At 49.2% G+C, this 18,894-nt stretch overlaps 1 protein-coding gene across 1 annotated transcript in view; it reads left to right on the top strand.

Moving 5' to 3' along the window:
• The window catches only part of BOC (BOC cell adhesion associated, oncogene regulated), a 54,270-nt gene that overhangs the window by 15,291 nt on the left and 20,085 nt on the right, over window positions 1-18,894 (top strand). The window contains exons 2-3 of the mRNA XM_058825300.1: window positions 15,990-16,157; window positions 16,525-16,803. Of these exons, the coding sequence (XP_058681283.1) occupies window positions 16,073-16,157; window positions 16,525-16,803 (364 nt within the window). The 5' untranslated portion in view covers window positions 15,990-16,072. The remainder of the gene's footprint in view (window positions 1-15,989; window positions 16,158-16,524; window positions 16,804-18,894) is intronic.

Raw genomic sequence — 18,894 nt, forward strand, 5'->3', positions numbered from 1 at the left:
GAGGTTCTTTTTCTCCTGTTGGAAACCCTAAGGAGTGGATGAGCAGTCTGCACTTGTTTATGAGTGAGAGTCCAACACCAGTGCCATTGTGGTTGAAAAAATGAGATCAGCATGTTCCTTACAGGGGTTAGGACTGCTGTGCCACCTCCTGCCCTGCCAGAAGCACCTGGTTGGATTTGGGATGGTGCTGAACTCTGCTTGAGCCATTCCCATTGCAGGACAGGGAGCACTTTTGCCTCATGATACTTGGGAAACACCTTGTCCTGTGACCAAAGCAGCCCTGTACTGCTGGGACTGCAGCAGCAGCAAGCCCCAGGTAGCTTGTGGCTGTGCTGGGGACCACTGGCTGGTCATAGCACTGGCTCCTCCTGTCTGTTTTAAGCCAGTCTCCCATGTGAGAAAATTGAAAGTTTGGAGGGTATGGAGGGCGGAAAACCTCTGTAGGCATGTATTTTCTGCCATGTTTATAGCTTCTTGGGCTTTAAATACTGCATTGTGTAGGCTGCTGATTTAACTGCCCAAGGACTGCTGCACAGTAGCAAATTGAGGGTGAGAATACAGGAGGGGAGCAGAGAAGGGAAAGTTAAAGCAACTCTGCCTCTTTATTAATATCTCTTCCAGGTTATAAATATTTGGAGCATTTATGTCAGGACTCTAGAGGAGGTCATTTATCTCCTGATGAATAAAACCTCAAGGTTTTTGTCTGTGGTACTGGACTGTTTCTTAGTATGGAGGTTCAGCCTTTTAAATCTGGATGGAGTTCTCCTGTGGAAGGCCACCCTCTTCCCTCAGAGCTGGAGTGAACCAATGCTGTATGCATCAAATGCATCAAATCCCTTTGTGTCAACTCAGAGAGAGTCACTGTTCGTCACAACTAAACCTGCAAGCCTCTTTTTCTTTGGAACCAGCAGCCTCTCTGGGTCCTTTGATCTCTCTCAGTCCTTCTTCAGCTAGGAGGAGGACAGCTTTCCTAACCCCCCTGTGAACCTCCTGCACACAAACACAGTCTAGGTACAAAGGTGTCAGTAATTTTGGGCTGCAGAACCACAAACTTCCCAGCACCTTTGCAGCATGAGAGTTTTTGATCACTTGTGCAGAATGCAGGTGGCCACAAACATGCCAAGGAATGGTTTTACCATCACTACTGTTGGTGCATCCATGGCCAGTGACTCATAGAAAAGTGATGCATCCAGTGCTGGCCTTGAAGCATGCCCTGTGTCTGTTACTCTTCTTTCAGACAGCCAAGAGAGGTCTGATCTATAGGAAATTAATATAATGTCACTCTGGTGTTATTGTTGGGACGAGGTATAGAAGAATAGGGGCATGTAGACAAAAGGTACGTTTGTAGGATTGCCTGTGATGGGTTTCAGCTTTGTTTTTGACATGTTCAATCTTGAATGCTTTCCCAGAGAGGTCAGCAGACCTGGTTGGAAATTCCACGTGTGTCTTACTGCACAGCATGTCTAAACTTGTGTATTTTTCATCCATTTTCTTGGATCCCTTAAGTTATCCAGGTGCCCCTCCAGCAGTCTTGTGAACCATGGGAGTGAAGGCCTGACTGATGGATAGGCACTTAGGTGGGAAGCAGAGACCAGTGTTTCCCCTCACTTGCCCAGTGCCACTAGGCACCCTTGGCTTCAGGGCTGGGATCAGCTGGTTTGCCCTCAGATCTTTCGCCCTGGTTTCTGGCTCCTCATAAGTACAGTAAATGCCACTGCAGGCTTTCAGGTGAAGTGGGACTAAAATGCATGGGACCAGAGCTGTTGGGTATTGCTCACTGTCTTGGAGGACTACTTTCAGCCTGGACCTTGTCTTTATTTCATGTGCCCAGGTAGTTGCCTGTGTGTGGTGCAGGAAGGTGTCCACTGAACCACACAGACTGCTGTACTTACACCTGCCCAGTTCTGCAAATCCTATTCTAGATGAAAACATTTTGAAGGTGTGAATTTCTCATTGTTTGTCCACCCTGGTGGTGGGTCTTCCTGCAGTAGTTCATCCCGTTGGCTTCACTAGTGCTTGCTGATGGGCTCAGTTGGCCTGTGACTGATGATCATGGGGTATTTGCAAATGGTGCCACATTGGCTCTGCTACTTCTCCTTCTCTGTTTACTTAGTTCTTGGCAGCTGGATGTTTGAATGTTTGCTTGACAAACACTTTCCCTAAGTCTCTGATTTCAGAAAGTTTAGTCTGACAAACCCCAATGAATTATCCTGTTGTCAGTGGTATCTTGTCTCCCTTAACCACAATATTTTGTGTGCGCTGCAAATTCATATTTTTCCCTTGTTGCAATCAGCATGCCGCTCCCTGTTTGGTTCAGTTACTGAGGCAGCATCCCCAAGATGCTGACATCTGTACTTTACTAATCCAAAAATCCTGGGGCTACCAGGAAGCAGTAGAGATAATAACACTACATACCTGTCTAGCACCTTTCTATGAGAATCTGAAATTATCTGACTCATGTTCATCTCGTTACTGCTTGTACCAGCTGGAGTTTGCTGTTTCCGTTCTTGCAGCCTGGAAATCTGAGAGACAGGGGAGGGGTATATTTTGTCCAATAGAGGAGGCAATTCCAGAAACGTGGCATCATAACCTCCAAGACTATGAGTTTCTATCCATCTCTGTCTTGCTAATTTGCCTCCAAAAGGGAGAGAGATCAGAGTGGGGTGATTGATTTTGAGCAATGCTTTATTTGCAGTGATCCATGGCTGTATTAGGTGTCTCAGTAAATTCCACCCCAAAACAAAAAAGCAGTTGCAATATTTCTCCAGGGTAGCTACCTTCCTTGCCTGTGATCAGGGGTCCATAATGTAGTTCTCAGGAAGAAAACTATCCCAATACTGTCTCTTGTTGTCAGTTTGGTGGTTTGGAGTGATGCTGAGGGACAAGTGTTCACGGCTGGCCTGGAGAGGGTAAAGTCCTTACTGTGTTTCAGGGGTGGTAATGAGACTTGTGAAAACAAGTCTGCAGGTGTCTGGGTGGTCAGGCTGGGCTGTTAATCCATCCAGCTGCTGGCCTGTTTTGAACAGGGTCCAAGACCAGGTAGGACACTGCTGCTTTTCTTACAGCCTCCAAACACAGCTGAGGACCTTCCAAGCAAACCTGGGCTGGTTTATGGTTTTGGGTGGAAACCACAAGCAAACCATGTCAAATCACTGGATTCTGCCCCAAACCAGGCAGAGTGCATACGTTTGTGTTTCATTTTGCTTGGAGGTGATTGGGAGAGGGAGGAAAACCTGCATGGGTCCAGTGTTGATGTAAGGCCACAGGTGATCTATTCCTAAAGCCTTCCAGTGCCATTCCCATGGCTAGACCAGACAGATGAAGGCAGAATAATAAATAATACCCGAGCTAACATCTCCTGGGAGCTTGGGTTTAAGAGGAGGGATATTTTGTCTGAAACCCTTCCAGAAAGGGACAGTTGGGAGAGGGATTAATGTAAATGTGGACCTTCAACATATGTAATCTCAGCCGAGGTGATGGGGCAGTTGGGTCAGGGTTTCCTGTGCTGTGGGGCCCTGCAGCATAATGTGCAATGGAAATAGAAACCCTAAGAAAGAAAGAAAGGGGGAGAATTGCATGCCCCGGGGGGTAAAAGTGCATTTATTTTTCACATGTTGCATCAGAACACACTAATTTTTGCCCAGGAGGGAGGGCAAGCACATGCAAAAACGGTTCAGCTTGCTAGGGAAGGGGTGTGGAAGTGTGATGCCAAACAGCTCAGGGAATGTGCCTGTCGGACTGTCCCCCCCCTCCAGTTCCACGCAGGGCACAGGACCCTGCAGCAGGCGTGTGCCAGGGCTTTGTCCTGGAGTCGTGCTCTCCGCTTGAGCCCAGGGCACCCCCGGCTCCCCAGTCTGTCCCCTTCTCCCACTCCCTCTTCTCTCATGTGCTTTTATTCATTCTGCAAACAGCGTATGCCAAATCCAACTTCACAGCTGGCTCTGCTCCACGTGTTTGTTTTCTGTGCCTGCACGGCGCTCGCCAGCTCCGCTTGCGCCACGGCTCAGAGGTGGAGGCAGCGGGGGGAGAGCAGGGCTGGTGGGGAGGGAAACGGGAGCAGGCTGCTGCTTGCCAAGCCCTTATTTGTTTAAAGCTTAAGCCTGTTTGAGAGAGCCTTTTTGGAGTGAGGGGTAAGTGGCAGGGGTGGGATGCGGGGGAATGGAGAAAGTAAACTGTGTGTCAAGGAAAGCAAACTTTACAGCTGGAATTGCTGCTGATGCTTGTTGTGTGAAAGGCCTGGGGAGGGGCCTTGGGCTCTGATCTGGTGCTTCTGGCGTGGGTTCGAGTGTGAACAGGCAGCGGTGACAAGTGGGGAGCCAGGGGCAGGTCTGTGCTGTGCCCGGTCCTCAGAGCCGCCGCTGCTGCTTGTCAAGCCTGGCTGTGGCACTCACTGGTGTGTCCTAGGAGCTGGCTGGGACACAAGCAGGTGAGTCTCCCTTCCCAGGCTCGGAGGCAGCAGCGTTTTGCCATCCTTTTGTCATGGAGCATCCCCTTGCCGACAGAGAGAAACCTTATGGCAGCCCTGCCCATCTGCAGGGCGACCTGAGCTCTTGCTTCATCTCCTGCCGTGTTTGGCTCACTGTCCTCAACAGGACTGTCATTTTTGGAGAGGCGTGTTTATTGTTGTGCTGATAAATGGGGCAAATCACATGCAAACACAACCTTTAAAAAAGCCTAAACAATGCAGCCCTCTCCTCTTCATCTCTGGGGAGAGGGGAAATCTGTAACCCATCCTTAGACCCCACTGTGAGTGTGTCCCACATGATTTTTCACCTCAGGGTTGGCCCCATGGGGTTTTGGAGCAGCGTGGCAGCTGCTGATCATGGCACAAAGTAGGGCTCTGGCTCAGCCCATCTGGGTTCTGGCACTCGGTGCTGATCCCTGCACCCCACCTTAGGCATTTCGCACAAGCCAGAGCATTTGCTATGGTCATTTCTGTCCCTTTGTTTTGCTAGCCTTGAGCTTCCTCTTGTGTTTTTTGGAGTAGTGACATGTCTTCCAGTGGAAATTTGTCCCAGCAGAGAGTTCTAGAGGCTCTTGACCTGCTCCCATAACGAAAATTATTATTGTTAGTGAAAAGCAATTTAGTGACAGCTATGGAGAGTAAAAACTCCCATTTATTCTCAAATTTAGGAAAGAAAAAAAAATCCCCAACTTTTAAATACCATCTTCAAAGGGCAAGAAAAATGGGCTTATGCTCTTTTGCATCCCAGCAACAAGTCATTGCTGAAAGGAGTGCAAACTAGAAGGCAGTTTCTCTTTATGGTGGTGATGGGGATGTCTCTAAAGCCAGCCATCTGGGGATTAAACTTTGTATTGACGTTACTGGCAAGTACTTTGTCCTGTCTCTTTTGTGTGCTCTTCTGGATTTTGATGTCAACTGTGTTAAACTAGCCTTGTGCTTGTTAATGCAGTTTCTGGGCCTGCTCCCATTGAAGTCATGGCAAAGATCAGGCTGATTTTGGTGGCAGTAGAATCAAGTCCTCTGTTATAATCCAGGGGATGTGTTGTTTTAGCAGGTATTTCTCCTGTGCCACTGGCTTAGGTTTATGATAAGCTTGGCTAGTTTTTGCTGCAGCAGTTGTAGGCACCCTTGCTCTTCAAGTACATACTGGAAGAAGGTTCAGAGCCTAGGAAAGCTACCCAAGTCTCTGCTCTGCCAACAGGAAAATTTCCCCATAGCAGCTTCCCCCAAGGAGAGCTTAACAGTGTCACTGGCAGTTTCTGTGAACTTTTCTGGTTTGTGGTTTGGTTTTTTTTTTTATTCATGTATTTGTTTCGCTCTATTACTGTTTCTAATTGGACATGGACAAGATTTTTCTATTGTTCCTAGACAAAGATTATTTGGATTTTTTTTTTTTTTTTTTTTTTTTTTTTTTAGTTTGACATTTAAAGGTACCCCATATTTAGGCATATGAAGATGTGGGCTGCTCTTAAAAAGTGTCCATAGCTGCTGTGTCTGGCTTGTGATCTATTCTGCGAACAAGAGCTTCTGAGTCTCATTTTGCAGGTGGCCATAGCTGATAGACACTGAAATGTGCTTGCTCCCCGAGCACTCTTGCTGTGCTCCATGCAGATGCTGACTGGTGGGGTTTGTCCCCCACTCCTCTGTGCTTTGGTTCATGTTATACAGAAAGAGGAGTGTTTCAGCTGGTGGCTACCAGCATGAATGGATGCTGGGATATTTATTGTCTGTCCTGTTGCAAGCTTGACCCTATCACGTGACAGAAACAATAAAATAGAGATAGGTCTTTTCAGGGCAGCTCCATGTCCCACCTTTGCCATGATTTGTTGCCTTCCTTCCCATTCTTGGCCACTGCTCTGGCTGCAGGGAGGCCAGAGGGTGATATTAGGTAGCCTAGGGTTTGGGGTTTTTTAGCGTTGCTGCGTCATCAGTGGCAAAATGATTGTTCTGGTCAACATCTTGATGTCCTGTAGCCAGGGAGTGAGAATTCAAGAGCTGCTGGGGAAGTGATGGAGAGTGAAAACAGCTTTGGATAAGAGCATCCTGAAAGGAGTGCAAGAAGGCAGTTTCTCTTTATGGTGGTGATGGGGATGTCTCTAAATGTCCATTTTGGACATTTAGATGTCCATTTTTCCATGGAATTCTCGATGGAAAAATGCTGTTTCACTGAGACCAGGGCATGCTGCAGAAGTCTTAAGCTTTTGTCTCAGAACTGCAAGGGGTTTCTGGTGGAGAGCAGAAGTGGTTTTCCTGCTATTCCAAGCAGACCACATTTAAATTAAGTGGAAGAGTATCAGTTGGGGAGAGAGAATTGTTTGAGAGGTGATGGTGTGAGGTGACAGCCCCTGCTCAGAGGAAACCAGGAAAAGGACTTGAGCCTGGATATGCATCTGGCGAGTGAGCTATGGCATTGCCATGTCCTTGCCCTGAAGCAGTGGGAACAAATGCAACATGAGGAAATCTGCCAAAATCCAACTCCTCTGTTTCTTCTTTCTTGACCCTGTAATCTAAATTTAATTTTCCTGCGCTTTATTTTCTGTCATCTTTATTCCACACTTCCCTTTAGTATCTCTGAGGGCTTTTGCCCGGCATCACTTCCCCTACATCTGCCAGGCCTGCCTTCTCTCTGACCTCTCCCTAACCCAAGAGGCAATTAGAATCTCAACATCAGATTTCAAAGTTTGGGGTTTTTTTGTTTGCAGAGGATGAGAAGGGAAAAACAAAAGCAGTGCCCTGAGTAATTTAAACTACCCACAGGCACATCTGTGCCTGTGTGATGACAGCTCCTGGTGGGAACTGCCCATTGCTCCCTGCACCCTCCTCCACTGCAGCTGCTGACTGGGAGGGAACAACCTGAGGCCCAGCTCATGTTGGTGTTAGGATTCAGAGTGGTGGAGCCCAGACCAGAGCCAGCTGCATCAGTTGGCACTCGCCACCCATCCTGTGGGTCCCACTGCATCAGTTGCCAGCAGAGCCATTCTCTGGGCTTTTCTTGTCCAGATGTACATTCTCACTTATTCCCAGCTCTCTCTATTACATGCTTTTCCTCTTTGTCCAAAGAGCAAAAAGGTATGCACAGATAATTTTTTTTTTAGTGCTTGTATCAAGCATCCTAAAATAACTAACTCTTCTACCCAATGGTGTGAAGTCTAGAGGACATGGAATTGTTCTTCTGTGTTTAGTACAGCATCTGACTGCATTGACACTGATCTCCAGCTTTAGTTGTGATGGAATGATAAAGCAATTGTTGTTTTGATGTGGCAAGAGAGAATGCTTCAGGCAAGCAATACAGTGCGCTAAATCCCTTTCTTCTGAGACTGAAGGTGTGTTTTCACATCATACAGGTATCAGTGGGTGACCCCTTTCCTGCTGCCTCCTCTGAAATATTTCTTAAAATGAAGATTCAGTGTTGTTCCATAGCAAAGCCTCAAAAAAGGAAGACTTTGTTGCTGCACATCAGCTGAGTTTATCGCAGTTGTGAGGAAAACTGAAAACACTCCAGAGCAAATAACTCAACACAAGTGTGTTACTACATTGATGTGGTTTTCAAGGGGATCCTGACCCTTTTTTCCTGACACCAGCCTTGGCAAGAGAGTAGGTTGAGCTGCACCTCTGTGGGGCCTTGATCTCGCATGATCTTGATAGCAGCAATTCTGCTGGTTCTGTGCCATTTGAAAATCAAGCTCCTGAATGCAGGGCCTGGGCCCTTCTGTAAGTGCTGCAGATGTACACCCCTTTCAGGATTCCTCCACTCCCTAAATTGGGACCTTAGCTGCGAGGCGGGAGAGTCTGCAGGTGGATCCAGAATGAGAAGGATGGAGAGTGCTGAGGAAAAGTTGCTGTAAAACTGTGGCAGCTCTCCCAGTTTGGGAGTGATTCTGGACTGAAAGGTTTTGATTGGAGACACAGCCTGTCCCAGGCACGGGGGCAGCCCTGGCAGCTGCTCCAGGGCCCCTTTCTCCCGGCACACACTTGGGAGAAGGAGCCAGAGAGCAGCCAGTAGTTCCAGGCTTGTTGCAGCAACAACATCTGTTTCCTAGGTGCACTTTGTTTCTGAAGAGGCTGTGCAGCACGCTCCATCTGCGCCCTTCTCTTTTTTTTTTTTTTTTTTTTTTTTTTTTTTTTTTTTTTTTTTTTTTCTCTTTGCCGCTTGTGCCGCGTTCGGGGCGGCCCTTAGGGGAGGCCGGCGCTTCCCGGGAGGACCCTGCGCCAGCTCCGTGCCAGCGCTGCCTGTCGGGCTCTTTGCACCCGGAGCAGTATTGTCAGCATCTTGACAGCTGGCCGGCTGCATGCTTATTAGTTACTACTTTCCTCTTGCCCTCCACCTCTCCTTCGCCTCCCTAACCACCTCCACCCTCTCCCTTCCCCCTTCCCGTTCCTGCCCCATCGGCTGGCCAGCCCTTCGGGGAGCCCCCAGCCTCTCCAGATTAGAGCTCTCCAGGGACTTCGTCCTTTTGAAAGGAAGAAAGAAGGAGGAAAAAAAAAAAACCAAAACAGAAGGAAAAAAAAGGAGGGGGAGAAGGAGGGGAGGAAAAAAATTTATTAAAAAAAAAAAAAAAGAGAGAGAGAGAGAAAAGAAAGAGGGGGAACAGAAGAATGAAAACAGACCCAAGGGGCAATAGTCCCTCGAGCCATTTCACTGCATTACAATGAATATGGACTCTATTAAGCTCCGTTCTGCCTGTTAGTGTTTCCCAGGGCAACACAGCTCCCATATGGCAAGCATGCAGCAGATTAGGGTAGGCCTCCGGGCTTCATTGAGGGCCCGGGGCTTGACTGGCAGTTGAACCCCATCCTTCCCCCCCCCTCCTCACACTTGACACTGCCTGTGTTTATCTAAAGCAAAAAGGGCCCGGGTGGGAGAAGGGGGCATTTGGGGGGTTATTGTCCCGGGCAATGGGAGAGGGCAGGGAGAGCGGTGGGGGGGTGATGAGGGAGGGAGGTGGGATGGAGGAGAAAAGGGGTGGGGGGGCGCAGCCCCTCATACATATTCAGGAGGTGTCTTGAATGGGCAGAGGAGAAATAAAGCAGATGGAATTCATGTTAAAGAACAGCCACAATCGCCCTCCAAAAACAAGGAGAGAAAAGCGGGCAGCCTTAAAGGAGCGTAGGGAGCAGCGTTTATCCAATTAGCAGGGTTGTCAAATTGAATTTACTCAGAATGGAGGGGGAAGCCGGGGGGGGGGGGGTGAAAGAGGGAAATTAAGTGTCTAGGGCATGGGGGGAGCATGATATTGAAGAAAGGAGGTGGATTTTCTTTTTTTCTTACGCTTTAGCCTTGTCTTTTCAAGGACTGGAGCTGCTTTCAGGGCACGCCAAGGGGCAGCAAAAGCCAGTGTGTATACTCTGTTTTAGCACAGGGCTCCTCTCCCGGTAACTGTGGAAAAAAGGACGTGTACCTGTGGGGCAAGGCCATCCTTGCATCCGTGGCCTGCCCGCACTAGAGCTGTCCCAGCTGGCAGGTCCTGCCACCCTGGGACCACCATGCCACAGGCAGTGCCCAAGGTGAGCCTCACCCACGGCGGTGCCACTGCTGTGGGGACACTGGGGAGCCTGTGGCAGGTGTGAGGGTGGCATTTCTTCTTCAGGCAGCCTCACGCTTGCTGGCTGATGAAATGCCAACCTGAAGGGGTTTGCTGGGTCTCAGCAAAGTCAGCCTGATCAATGCCAGCTGGAAAGTGGCGCTCAGTTCAGAGGAGCTGTTGGATGGAGAGCTGCCAGAAACTGCAGGCCTTGGGTCCTCAGGGATATGAGCAAAAGTCAGACAGGCTATGAGAAGGCTTTGCATCCTGTTGCTAATTCAAAGCCAGCATGCCCAGTCCTCTCCCTGGTGATGCTGCAGGCTGTTATGGAAAGAAACTGCTCAGGGAAGTAGCTTCATCTTGAGGAAGACAAAAAAAGTTACAAAGATGTTTGCATGTTTGGTTTGTTGCTGGTTTGGTTTGCATGAGCAGTTCTGTTCAAGGAAAAGAGATGTTTTCCCTGCAAGTTTACTTTATTTTTTAAAGAGGTGTCTGTTTCTCAGGACTTGCTTGAATTAAAACTGTGATTCTTTTTAGGGTCACCCAGTTGCAGTTTTTAGGCAAACTCACTGATCTCTAGTGGTTTCGCCATGCCAGGTTTTATTCTGGATATTTTCTTTCTGAGTATGAGCATGAATTTATCCCAGGCTTTCTCTGTTGTGGCTTTTTGATGGACTCTCTGAGCTCACAAGCAACTGCTGAGAGAGTCTTTTTGCCTAATCACTTTAGAAAAGGGAGAAGGCAACCCTCTCATACAGTTAGTCAAGGGCTACGTTAAAAGAGCTAATGCACTCTGAAATCAGCTCTCAGTGCTACAAGAGGGAAAAACAGGCAAGCTTTTATCCCTGTTTCCACAAACACCGTGCTACCTCCTTGACTTCAAACATAGCAGTATAATATTGGTTTCTGCCTTTCTGCCCACTCTTGATCCCAGCTTTTTCCCATTTGAGATCCTGCCACTCCCTATGGCATCTGCACACCCATCCCCATCAGCTGCCCATGATATGCTGTGGGAGAGGAGCTTCTGTCCTCCACCAACCTGTCCTTTTCCCAAATCCTTTCAGAGAAAATGAGCCTAACTTATCTGTGTGAAATTAATACTTTGAAATGGGGACAGGGGTTGGGTAGAGGTTAATTTTGCCCTGTGGGATGTTACTGTTTGATGGGTCAGGGAGAAGCAGTCAGGGATGTCCAGATCGCTGTCCATGCCCAGGAATCCTGCAGGGACTTTGCAGCTGCTCTGCTCAAAGATGTCACCTGGACAGTATTTTTGCACCTCGAGGATTATACAGTTGTACAGTGGGATTTTTCAGAGGGGATGGAAAGCATTTAGCATCCAAGAACAGCTTGCTTGATAGGATGGAGGTTCCTATCAGAGAGCTTTTGATTTCCAGCCCCACTTGCCACTGCTTTACTGGATAACCTTGGGCCAGGTTGGCTTCCTCTTCTAGCCCTCAAGATTCCTCAATTTGTAAAACAAAGGGGTGCTGTTGCCCTTTTCTTTTTCACGTGTTTTTTTTTTTCCAGTGGTTTTTGCTTTAGGCAGGAAAAAACTACTGTGTTGTATTAAAAAGTAATGATTACAAGTAAAATTGGCTCATAATACTGTGTAAGACATTGCTTTTTCTGAAAAGCTGAGGTCTCAATGTATGAGAGAGCTGGGAGTTTCACTGTCCCTACTTGACCTGCTGGAAACAGAGCAGCTGCAGTGAATTCTCCAGCATCACCCAGGGTGTCCCCAGCTGGTAGCGGGACTGAAGTTGCTGCAGCCTTTCCCTGGGTGCAGAGCAGTCCTTGCCCCTTCCCGCAGTTCCTGCCTTGCAGGAAGGAGTTCCCAAGGTCCGTGTGAGTGACACAACCCCACCCGCTGCCGTGTGCGTCGGTGCCTCCACACAGCTCCCGGCCTGCCTGGGCATTCCCGCAGCCTTCCACCATCCGTGCCTGGGATGTGTGCTTCGGGATGCTGCCCCGGAGCTGGAGCACGGGCTGGTTCCTATTTGGGAGCCTTGTAAATTACCGGCAATGTGGCAGTAACAAGGGCTGCTTGGCTGGCCCTTGTTAAGCAGGAGGGGGCTTGGGGCTGTGAGCTGCATTTCCTCAGTAAAACCTTCAGTTTCTAATCAGCAAACACCTCTCCTGCGGCCTGTGCTTAATTCAAGTCCCTTTTTCCTTTCGAGATCTGTCACCCCCCCGCGCAGGCGCGGGCCTTTCTTCCCTTTTATACCCTCACCTCTGGTTTTCCTTTCTCGCTCCGCCGCCTTTGCCGTGCCCTCCGCCGCCGTGGCACAGCTGGGGCTGCAGGCAGGGGCCTCGCTGGCCTTAGGTGTGTGGTGGGAAGCTGAGCCGACAGATTTTACACCCCCACCGCCCCTCCTTAACTGATTAAGCTCTCGTTAATTTTGTTCTCTTAATGGCCCCTCTTTTGATTTACTGGGCTGTCTGAAAGGGACTTAGAGCTCCACCGACAGGAAATTGTTATTTTAACCTGGCAGGAAAGAATTTAAAATAAATAAACAAACAATTTTTTTTGTTTTCCCTCCATCTCGAATCTCTTTAAATTACTTTAACTCTTTCTTTTCCTAGATAGCAATTAAGCAGGAGCTGTCAGGAGTGGTGTTCTTGGTGGCTGCAGAAGTGCTGCAGCCAGGGGCACTTCACAAGGAACCTGCCTTGGGGAGAGGAGGCAGCAGAGCAGGACCCTGGCATGCAGCAGCCCTGCAGCCCCTGGTGCAGCCTCTGGGAAGTCAGCTGGGGTGCCTGGGGTCTCCTCCACTTCCCACCTCTGCCTTCTTTCCCACTGCAGTCCACTCTGGTGCTGCTGGCAGGACACGAGGCAGATCGAAAGCTGTCTGATTAATAAAGTTCCTTGCTTTGCATTATTGCAGCGTGCTTAAGGACTGCATTTTCAAAAGAGGTCAGCTTCCATTTAGGCATCGAAGTAAGTTGGTTGCCTATTCAGGAGTGCTCAGCATGTCAAGAACTGAATGCTTTTGAAAATCTGGCTTCAATTGTAAAAGCTGAGAATTTCAAAATCTGGCCCCAGATCCTAATAGTTCTTTTGGAATAGATGTTTTCATTCATTTTCCTCATTATTTTTATGCTGGCCATTTACTTTTTGTACTTCACTCAGCTGTGAAAGAAATGGCCACATGTCCCTATTTAGAGCTTGTACTCTTGCCTGGAGGTTTGGGGAGGTACCATGCATACACTTGCTGCAACACACCTTCTCTCCTCATTCTCTGCTCAATACTGTTCAATCTGCCTAGCGCTGTGGCCAAATTTTTTGAGCTCCCCTTTTTTTTTCTCCCCACCTATTGCTCTTCATCTTTTCACAGACCTGGGGGCAGCCAGTTCAGTCACTGCATCCATGTGCCTGGGTGGTCCTAGCTCACGAGGGGTCTCATGCACAGTGCTGTGCCTTTGGCTTTGCCCTTCTGGCCGGAGGATCTGTGCAACGCAGAGCTGCTGGGAGGTCTGGTTGGGAATATCTTTGCCTACCCCCTCCCTCAGCCTGCGCTCTAGGGAGCAACTCCTTTCCATCCAGCATTTTTCCATCCTGCTGCCAAACCCATCCAGATAGGGGGAATGAGTCAGCTTTGCTCCATAGGCTTCCAATGCTGAGGAGCCAGACAGTAAGTCCTACCCCAAAATGTTTCTTCTGCATCAGTGAAAGGCTTTCAATCTCCAGTAAACGTTAGGGTGTGAGGTGTTTTTAAGCCTGAACTACCTCAAAGTCTTTTCCAGATGAGTGTAATTAGTATGACCATAACCTGTGCATCAGCAGTGGTGTCAACACTGCATGTTGTGGTATGGACAGACCCAGGGCACTTTTACAGCCACCATCAGTGGGGACTCCCCGTGGTGGCTGTGGCATAATAAAGGGTGCTTTGGTGGCTGTCTTACATGGAGAAATAAACTTGAGCAACTCAGATGGGTCTCCAAGTCAGTCAACTAAAGTATCCTGATTGACTTGGAGCTGTCAAGTCACTATGTGCTGGTTGGTGGGGGAAATTTTGAGACTCTTCTCAGGTGAGGAGAGTGAACACCAAGAAGGATGAGGTGTGTGGGAGGGAAGTTGCTGTCTTGTCTCTGGCACTGGAGTTTCCCCACAGGGATTTCCACATGTAACGGGGCTGTGGCCTGCAGTAGCTGGAGTATGGCCTAGGTTCTCTCTGGATGCCTTCAGGATATGTCCAATGTCTGAACTCCATCCATGCTCCTGGATGCCTGCAAGCCACATTGGGCCATGCCAAGCTTGACTTAATTTATTCTGCCTCTCAGTAGGGCTTGTCATCTTGGCCTCACAGCCACTGTACCCATGTTTCTGTAACTCCTGTAAAGAGCTGCCTTGGGCCAGCCAGTGCCCTGGATTCATACTGGCCTGCAAAGGGCCATGTAAAGATGCTCTTTGTGGCCTTTCCAAACTCCAGCAGCATGTTGCTTTGCTTGATGTTTCTTCCTTTTGAAATCACCAGCTCTGAGGAGGTTTATCTTTCCTCTTTTCAACTTTATGTGTCTCTTCCATGACTTCTCCTTCAAGCAGAGCTCTGGGATGTGGTGGGGGGGAAAGGGACAGCTTGTGAGGCTGTCAGAGGGACATCCCAGTTTGCAGAGAGGCATGCAAGCCAGCCTGCTGGGTTCTTGCTGTTACAATGTGCATCCCAGCATGCTGGCCATGGACATTGCCCTATGCAGCACTTCTGCACCTTTGCTGTCACCAAAAGCCAAACAAAGTAATTTGAGAGTAGCTTGGTGATATTTCCCCAAATATGTGTGGTTTCCTTGCTAGCAGTAATCAGCATTGCCTTGAACAACTCACCAGGCATCTCAGGGGGAGTATGTGTCAGTCCTTACTTCAGGAGTTAGGAGGTTTAATTTTGGGGGTTATGCTTGAAGGAGCTTGTGCCCTTTTTTGACTGAGATTGGTATGGAGAACACATGCTCAAACAGGTGATAGCTCAAGCAGTGACCATGGTGGAAGTAGGAAATACCACCCTGCAGAGTCAGGTGCTCCTGAGGATGGTGATTGTGGCTAATGAGCTGTTTGCTGCAGGGGGAGCAGACAGTGTAACTGCTCTTTGGGCTGGCTGCCATGGCTGCTTTGGGTTTGGTCTTGGGCTTCTTCCCTCTAGACATGCCATGGGAGCAATTCTGCAGTGCCCTAAGGCTTGCAGGTTGTCTTTGTGCTGCAGCTGAAGAGAGCTCAAAATCCTATGGCTGCATTGTGATGCCAGTAGAGGGAAATCTCCTCTTGACTTCAGCCTATTGCCTTTGATTAAAGATGAACTCAGTCTGACATCTGAGGTGTCTCTTGGGGCCACTGCTGAGGTCTTTAGTCCCCCTGATCTGGCTTGTCTGCTTTAGTGTTCCTTCATGGGTCTCCAAAGCAGCTGCTGCAGTGTGCAGCTCTTCACAGCAACCTGGGTTGTGACAGGTGGCCTTACATTTCTGGTTTCTTGGGGCTAGTTGACACTTTCAAGTATGAACCTGGTGGTTTGTATAGAGTTAAAATAGGTGGTGTGTTTCAGGCAGAACCATTAATCTGAACTATTTTCATAGGTTGAGTCTCTTAGTTAGGGTGGACTCGTACTGCTCATTTACTTTAGTGTTCAAAATAGAATATATTCCAGACATAAACAAGAAGTGGCAGCAACACTCAGTGGATAGCTTCAGTGACACTTTGTTGGAAATGTTTGTGTTTTGCTCCTGAAGATTGCCCGGTGTGCATCACTGTCAATCACTGTGCCAAGTACAAAATGGGGCAGGAGTCTGTGTGTTTGTGTGTGCCTGTGTACTTAGGATGGGATGTCTTGGGAGACTCCCAGCTGTGCCTGGGGGAGAGCCTAGAGAAGAGAAATGATTGCATCAGCATCTGTAGTCTCCTCAGGCCACTGGCTTGGTGATCTGGCAGTTTAGGGATGTTGGTAGAGAAGCCAGGCAGGGCTGCCAAGCAGAGGGAAGCCTGAGGGTTTCATCCATCCTGTCTCTCTTGTCATCCACAGGAATCCACTGCCACAAATCCATTGCATCCCCTGCAGAAGCTTATGGGACCCTTCCCTGGGCAGCCCAGGTCACAGCACATGGGATGGCAATGACACGTGGAAGGAAGAGGCCCATGTCCCCCGTCCCTTGCCTCGTGCTTGTGGCTGCCAGCTGTTTTGCCAAACTGAGTGAGTGTCTTTTCTTACCCATTCTGCTTTGCCTCAGTGCTGTTTAGCGTAGCCATGCCTCACAGACAAAGAGGTTTCCTCTCTCTGCTGTTCCCTGAGTAGCCTTGACCAAAGGTCTAGGTTCAAACTCTGTTCCAGAGGAGGATACATTTGGAGTCGAACATTTCTCTCAGACGGTGCCAGGAAGAAATGGGCTGAGGTTCATCTCTAAAAATTAGGGTGGGTGTATGAGGACTCCAGGGGATGGTGCAACACAAGGAAAGGCCATTTGGAATGCAAATAGTACAGCACTGCAGCTTTTTCCTCTGTCCATTTTATTGCTGAGTCTCACAGAGCTTTCTTATTCCCATTTTTTCCCTCTGTGCAGGTGAATCTCTGCAGGTCACAGTGCAACCTGCCTCTATTGTCCAAAAGCTTGGAGGCCCAGTCAGCCTGGGGTGTGTGGTGGACCCCCCCCGAGTGAACCTCACCTGGAGACTGAACGGGAAGGAGCTGGCTGGCTCAGACGAGGTGCTGGGAATCCACGTGGAGCGAGGGAAGCTCAGCATCACGGCTCTCACCAACCGCACCGTGGGGCGCTACCAGTGCATCGCTCGTGTGCCTGAAGGAGTCATTGCCAGTGTCCCTGCAGTGGTGACCTTAGCCAGTGAGTAGCTTCAGTTCTCTGGCACCTCTGCCTTGCTTGGGCCATCGCTCACACGTCTTGAGAGCTCATCCATTCTTGCTTGCTCGTGCTGCCATCAAGGGATGACTCCTTTGGCAGAGGCCCTTTTGTAACATTTTTGGCATGGACTGGCTGACATGGTGTGGCCCAGTCTGACCCAAGCTATCTTCCTCCTACGTGATAGGCTGCAGATCTGTCCTTCAGGGAGAAGTTCTTGCAAGACCAGGGAATGCCTGAGCTGTGGGGTTTGGTTTCCTGTCAGTTAGGCTGCCTCCTCTGGTTCCTGACTTACTGATGGAGTTTGTAAGTAGTACCTGCTGGAGCTGATGGCCCAACTGCTGCTGGGGCTGATGCCCACACAGGGTCAGTATGTGCTAAGTTTTACTGCCTTCTTGAGACACAACTCTGAGCAAGGGACTTTGCTCCTATTCCTGAGCTTACATGCTCCTCACTGCTGCCTTCTGGCACTGGGAGACGTGTGCATGGCCAGAGGTGTCTTAGGTGGGCAATTTTTCTTACAAGCAGCTGGTTTTGGCCAGATATTGTATGTATTTGGGCAGAAGGGATTGTATCTGGATGCATGTGCGAAAGAGCAGTGGAGAGCCCCACCTTCTCAGAAATCCACACAGTGTTTGGTGGAGCAAGTGTGTGCAGAGGAGGCTGCCATTGCCTTGCAGTGACAGTCCCTGAGTGTAGAAAGGGCTTCATCTTTCCCAGCAAAAGGGAGTTTGGGGCTAAGTCTTAAGAAAATGAAGATGTGAAGATGTTTGTGCAAAGTGGGGCCTGGCTTTGCTTTAAAGCCAAGAACTATTGGCTTGTCACTGTTACATTAATCAGGAGTGAAATGTTTAGGCCAGACAGGGTGGGAGGAGGAGGCCAGGGAAAGCAAGGAGAGAGTTGCTGAGCTCTGAAGCAGGGTGGGAGGGGGGGAGTTGTCACGGGGCCGAATCTGTTGGGGGATTTGGCCTGAGCCCCATGCTGAGATTAAGTTTCGGAGAACACATTCCAGAGCAGAAAGGGGGCTGTGTGTGCTGGTGGCCTGATAGAGAGAAGGAGAGGAGGGGAGAGGTGGATGGGATTACCAAGGGCATGATTTGAATTTAGGAGAGCAGGGTGTGCACAACTCCTCAGCCTGATCAGCTCCTGCTTAGCTGATCCCCCTTTTTTTTTTTCCACTCGCGTCCCAGCCTGCTACCACCAGCTCTGTCTCCTGGGAAAAGTATGTCTGACCTATCTGACTGCTTTAGCAGAGAATGGGGGACAGGTCCTAAGGCACCAGAAGGCCCCATAATTTCTTCAGGATGAATCAAAGCCTCTGAGTAGTGCATGAGCCCTCTCCAGGAGCCAAATCACCTTTGCCTAGTGTGTGCAAAAGAGAAGGACTTGGCCATTGCTGTGTCCCTGTCATGGCAAACGCAATTCTGGGAGGAAGTCAGGAACACCACTCAGTGGAGCTCACAAAACTGGAGCCAGAGGCTGGATGATCAAGCAGCTAATCCATTGTGGAAAACCCCTGTGCTGTGCTGTGCTGCACGGGTCCATCATCCTCAGGGGTAGCTGGGGATGGCAGAGGCTGCATCCCACACACCTGGATAGCCTCAGGTGATAGAGAGCACCCAGATGGGGAAGATATAGCAGTCAGTGAGTGAAGAGAGATAGGGCATCCCAGTGAAGGTGTGGGACTGAAGGTGTGGAGAGGTTCAAATAACCAGTCTCATGTTCATGAGCTGGAGTCTGCTTGCAGCAGTGGTGTTGCTCTGCAAGAACAGGGAGCACCACTTGGTGGTGGGACTGAGTTTGAAAGCTGTGGTAGCAGCTGTGGCCCAGGCTTTCTGTCCTGCTCCAGACTTCCTCTATAGGACCTTGCTCAGAGCTGATTCAGTGGTGACCGTGGTGTGGGGAAAGCCCCTGGCAGGTCTGCTTGCAGTTGATAAATCTCCTCCAGATAACCTTCAGGGCTGAAAGAAAACCCTCTGAAAGTCTTAGTTCCATCCAAAAATTATTTTGGGGTGGCAAGGGGAAAGTGAAACTGGAATGTGTGAATGAAAGCGGTGGGGGGAAGGAGGGCGATGG

Source organism: Ammospiza caudacuta, chromosome 2 (assembly GCF_027887145.1).
Source record: "Ammospiza caudacuta isolate bAmmCau1 chromosome 2, bAmmCau1.pri, whole genome shotgun sequence".
In the NCBI taxonomy this organism is placed as follows: Eukaryota; Metazoa; Chordata; class Aves; order Passeriformes; family Passerellidae; genus Ammospiza; species Ammospiza caudacuta.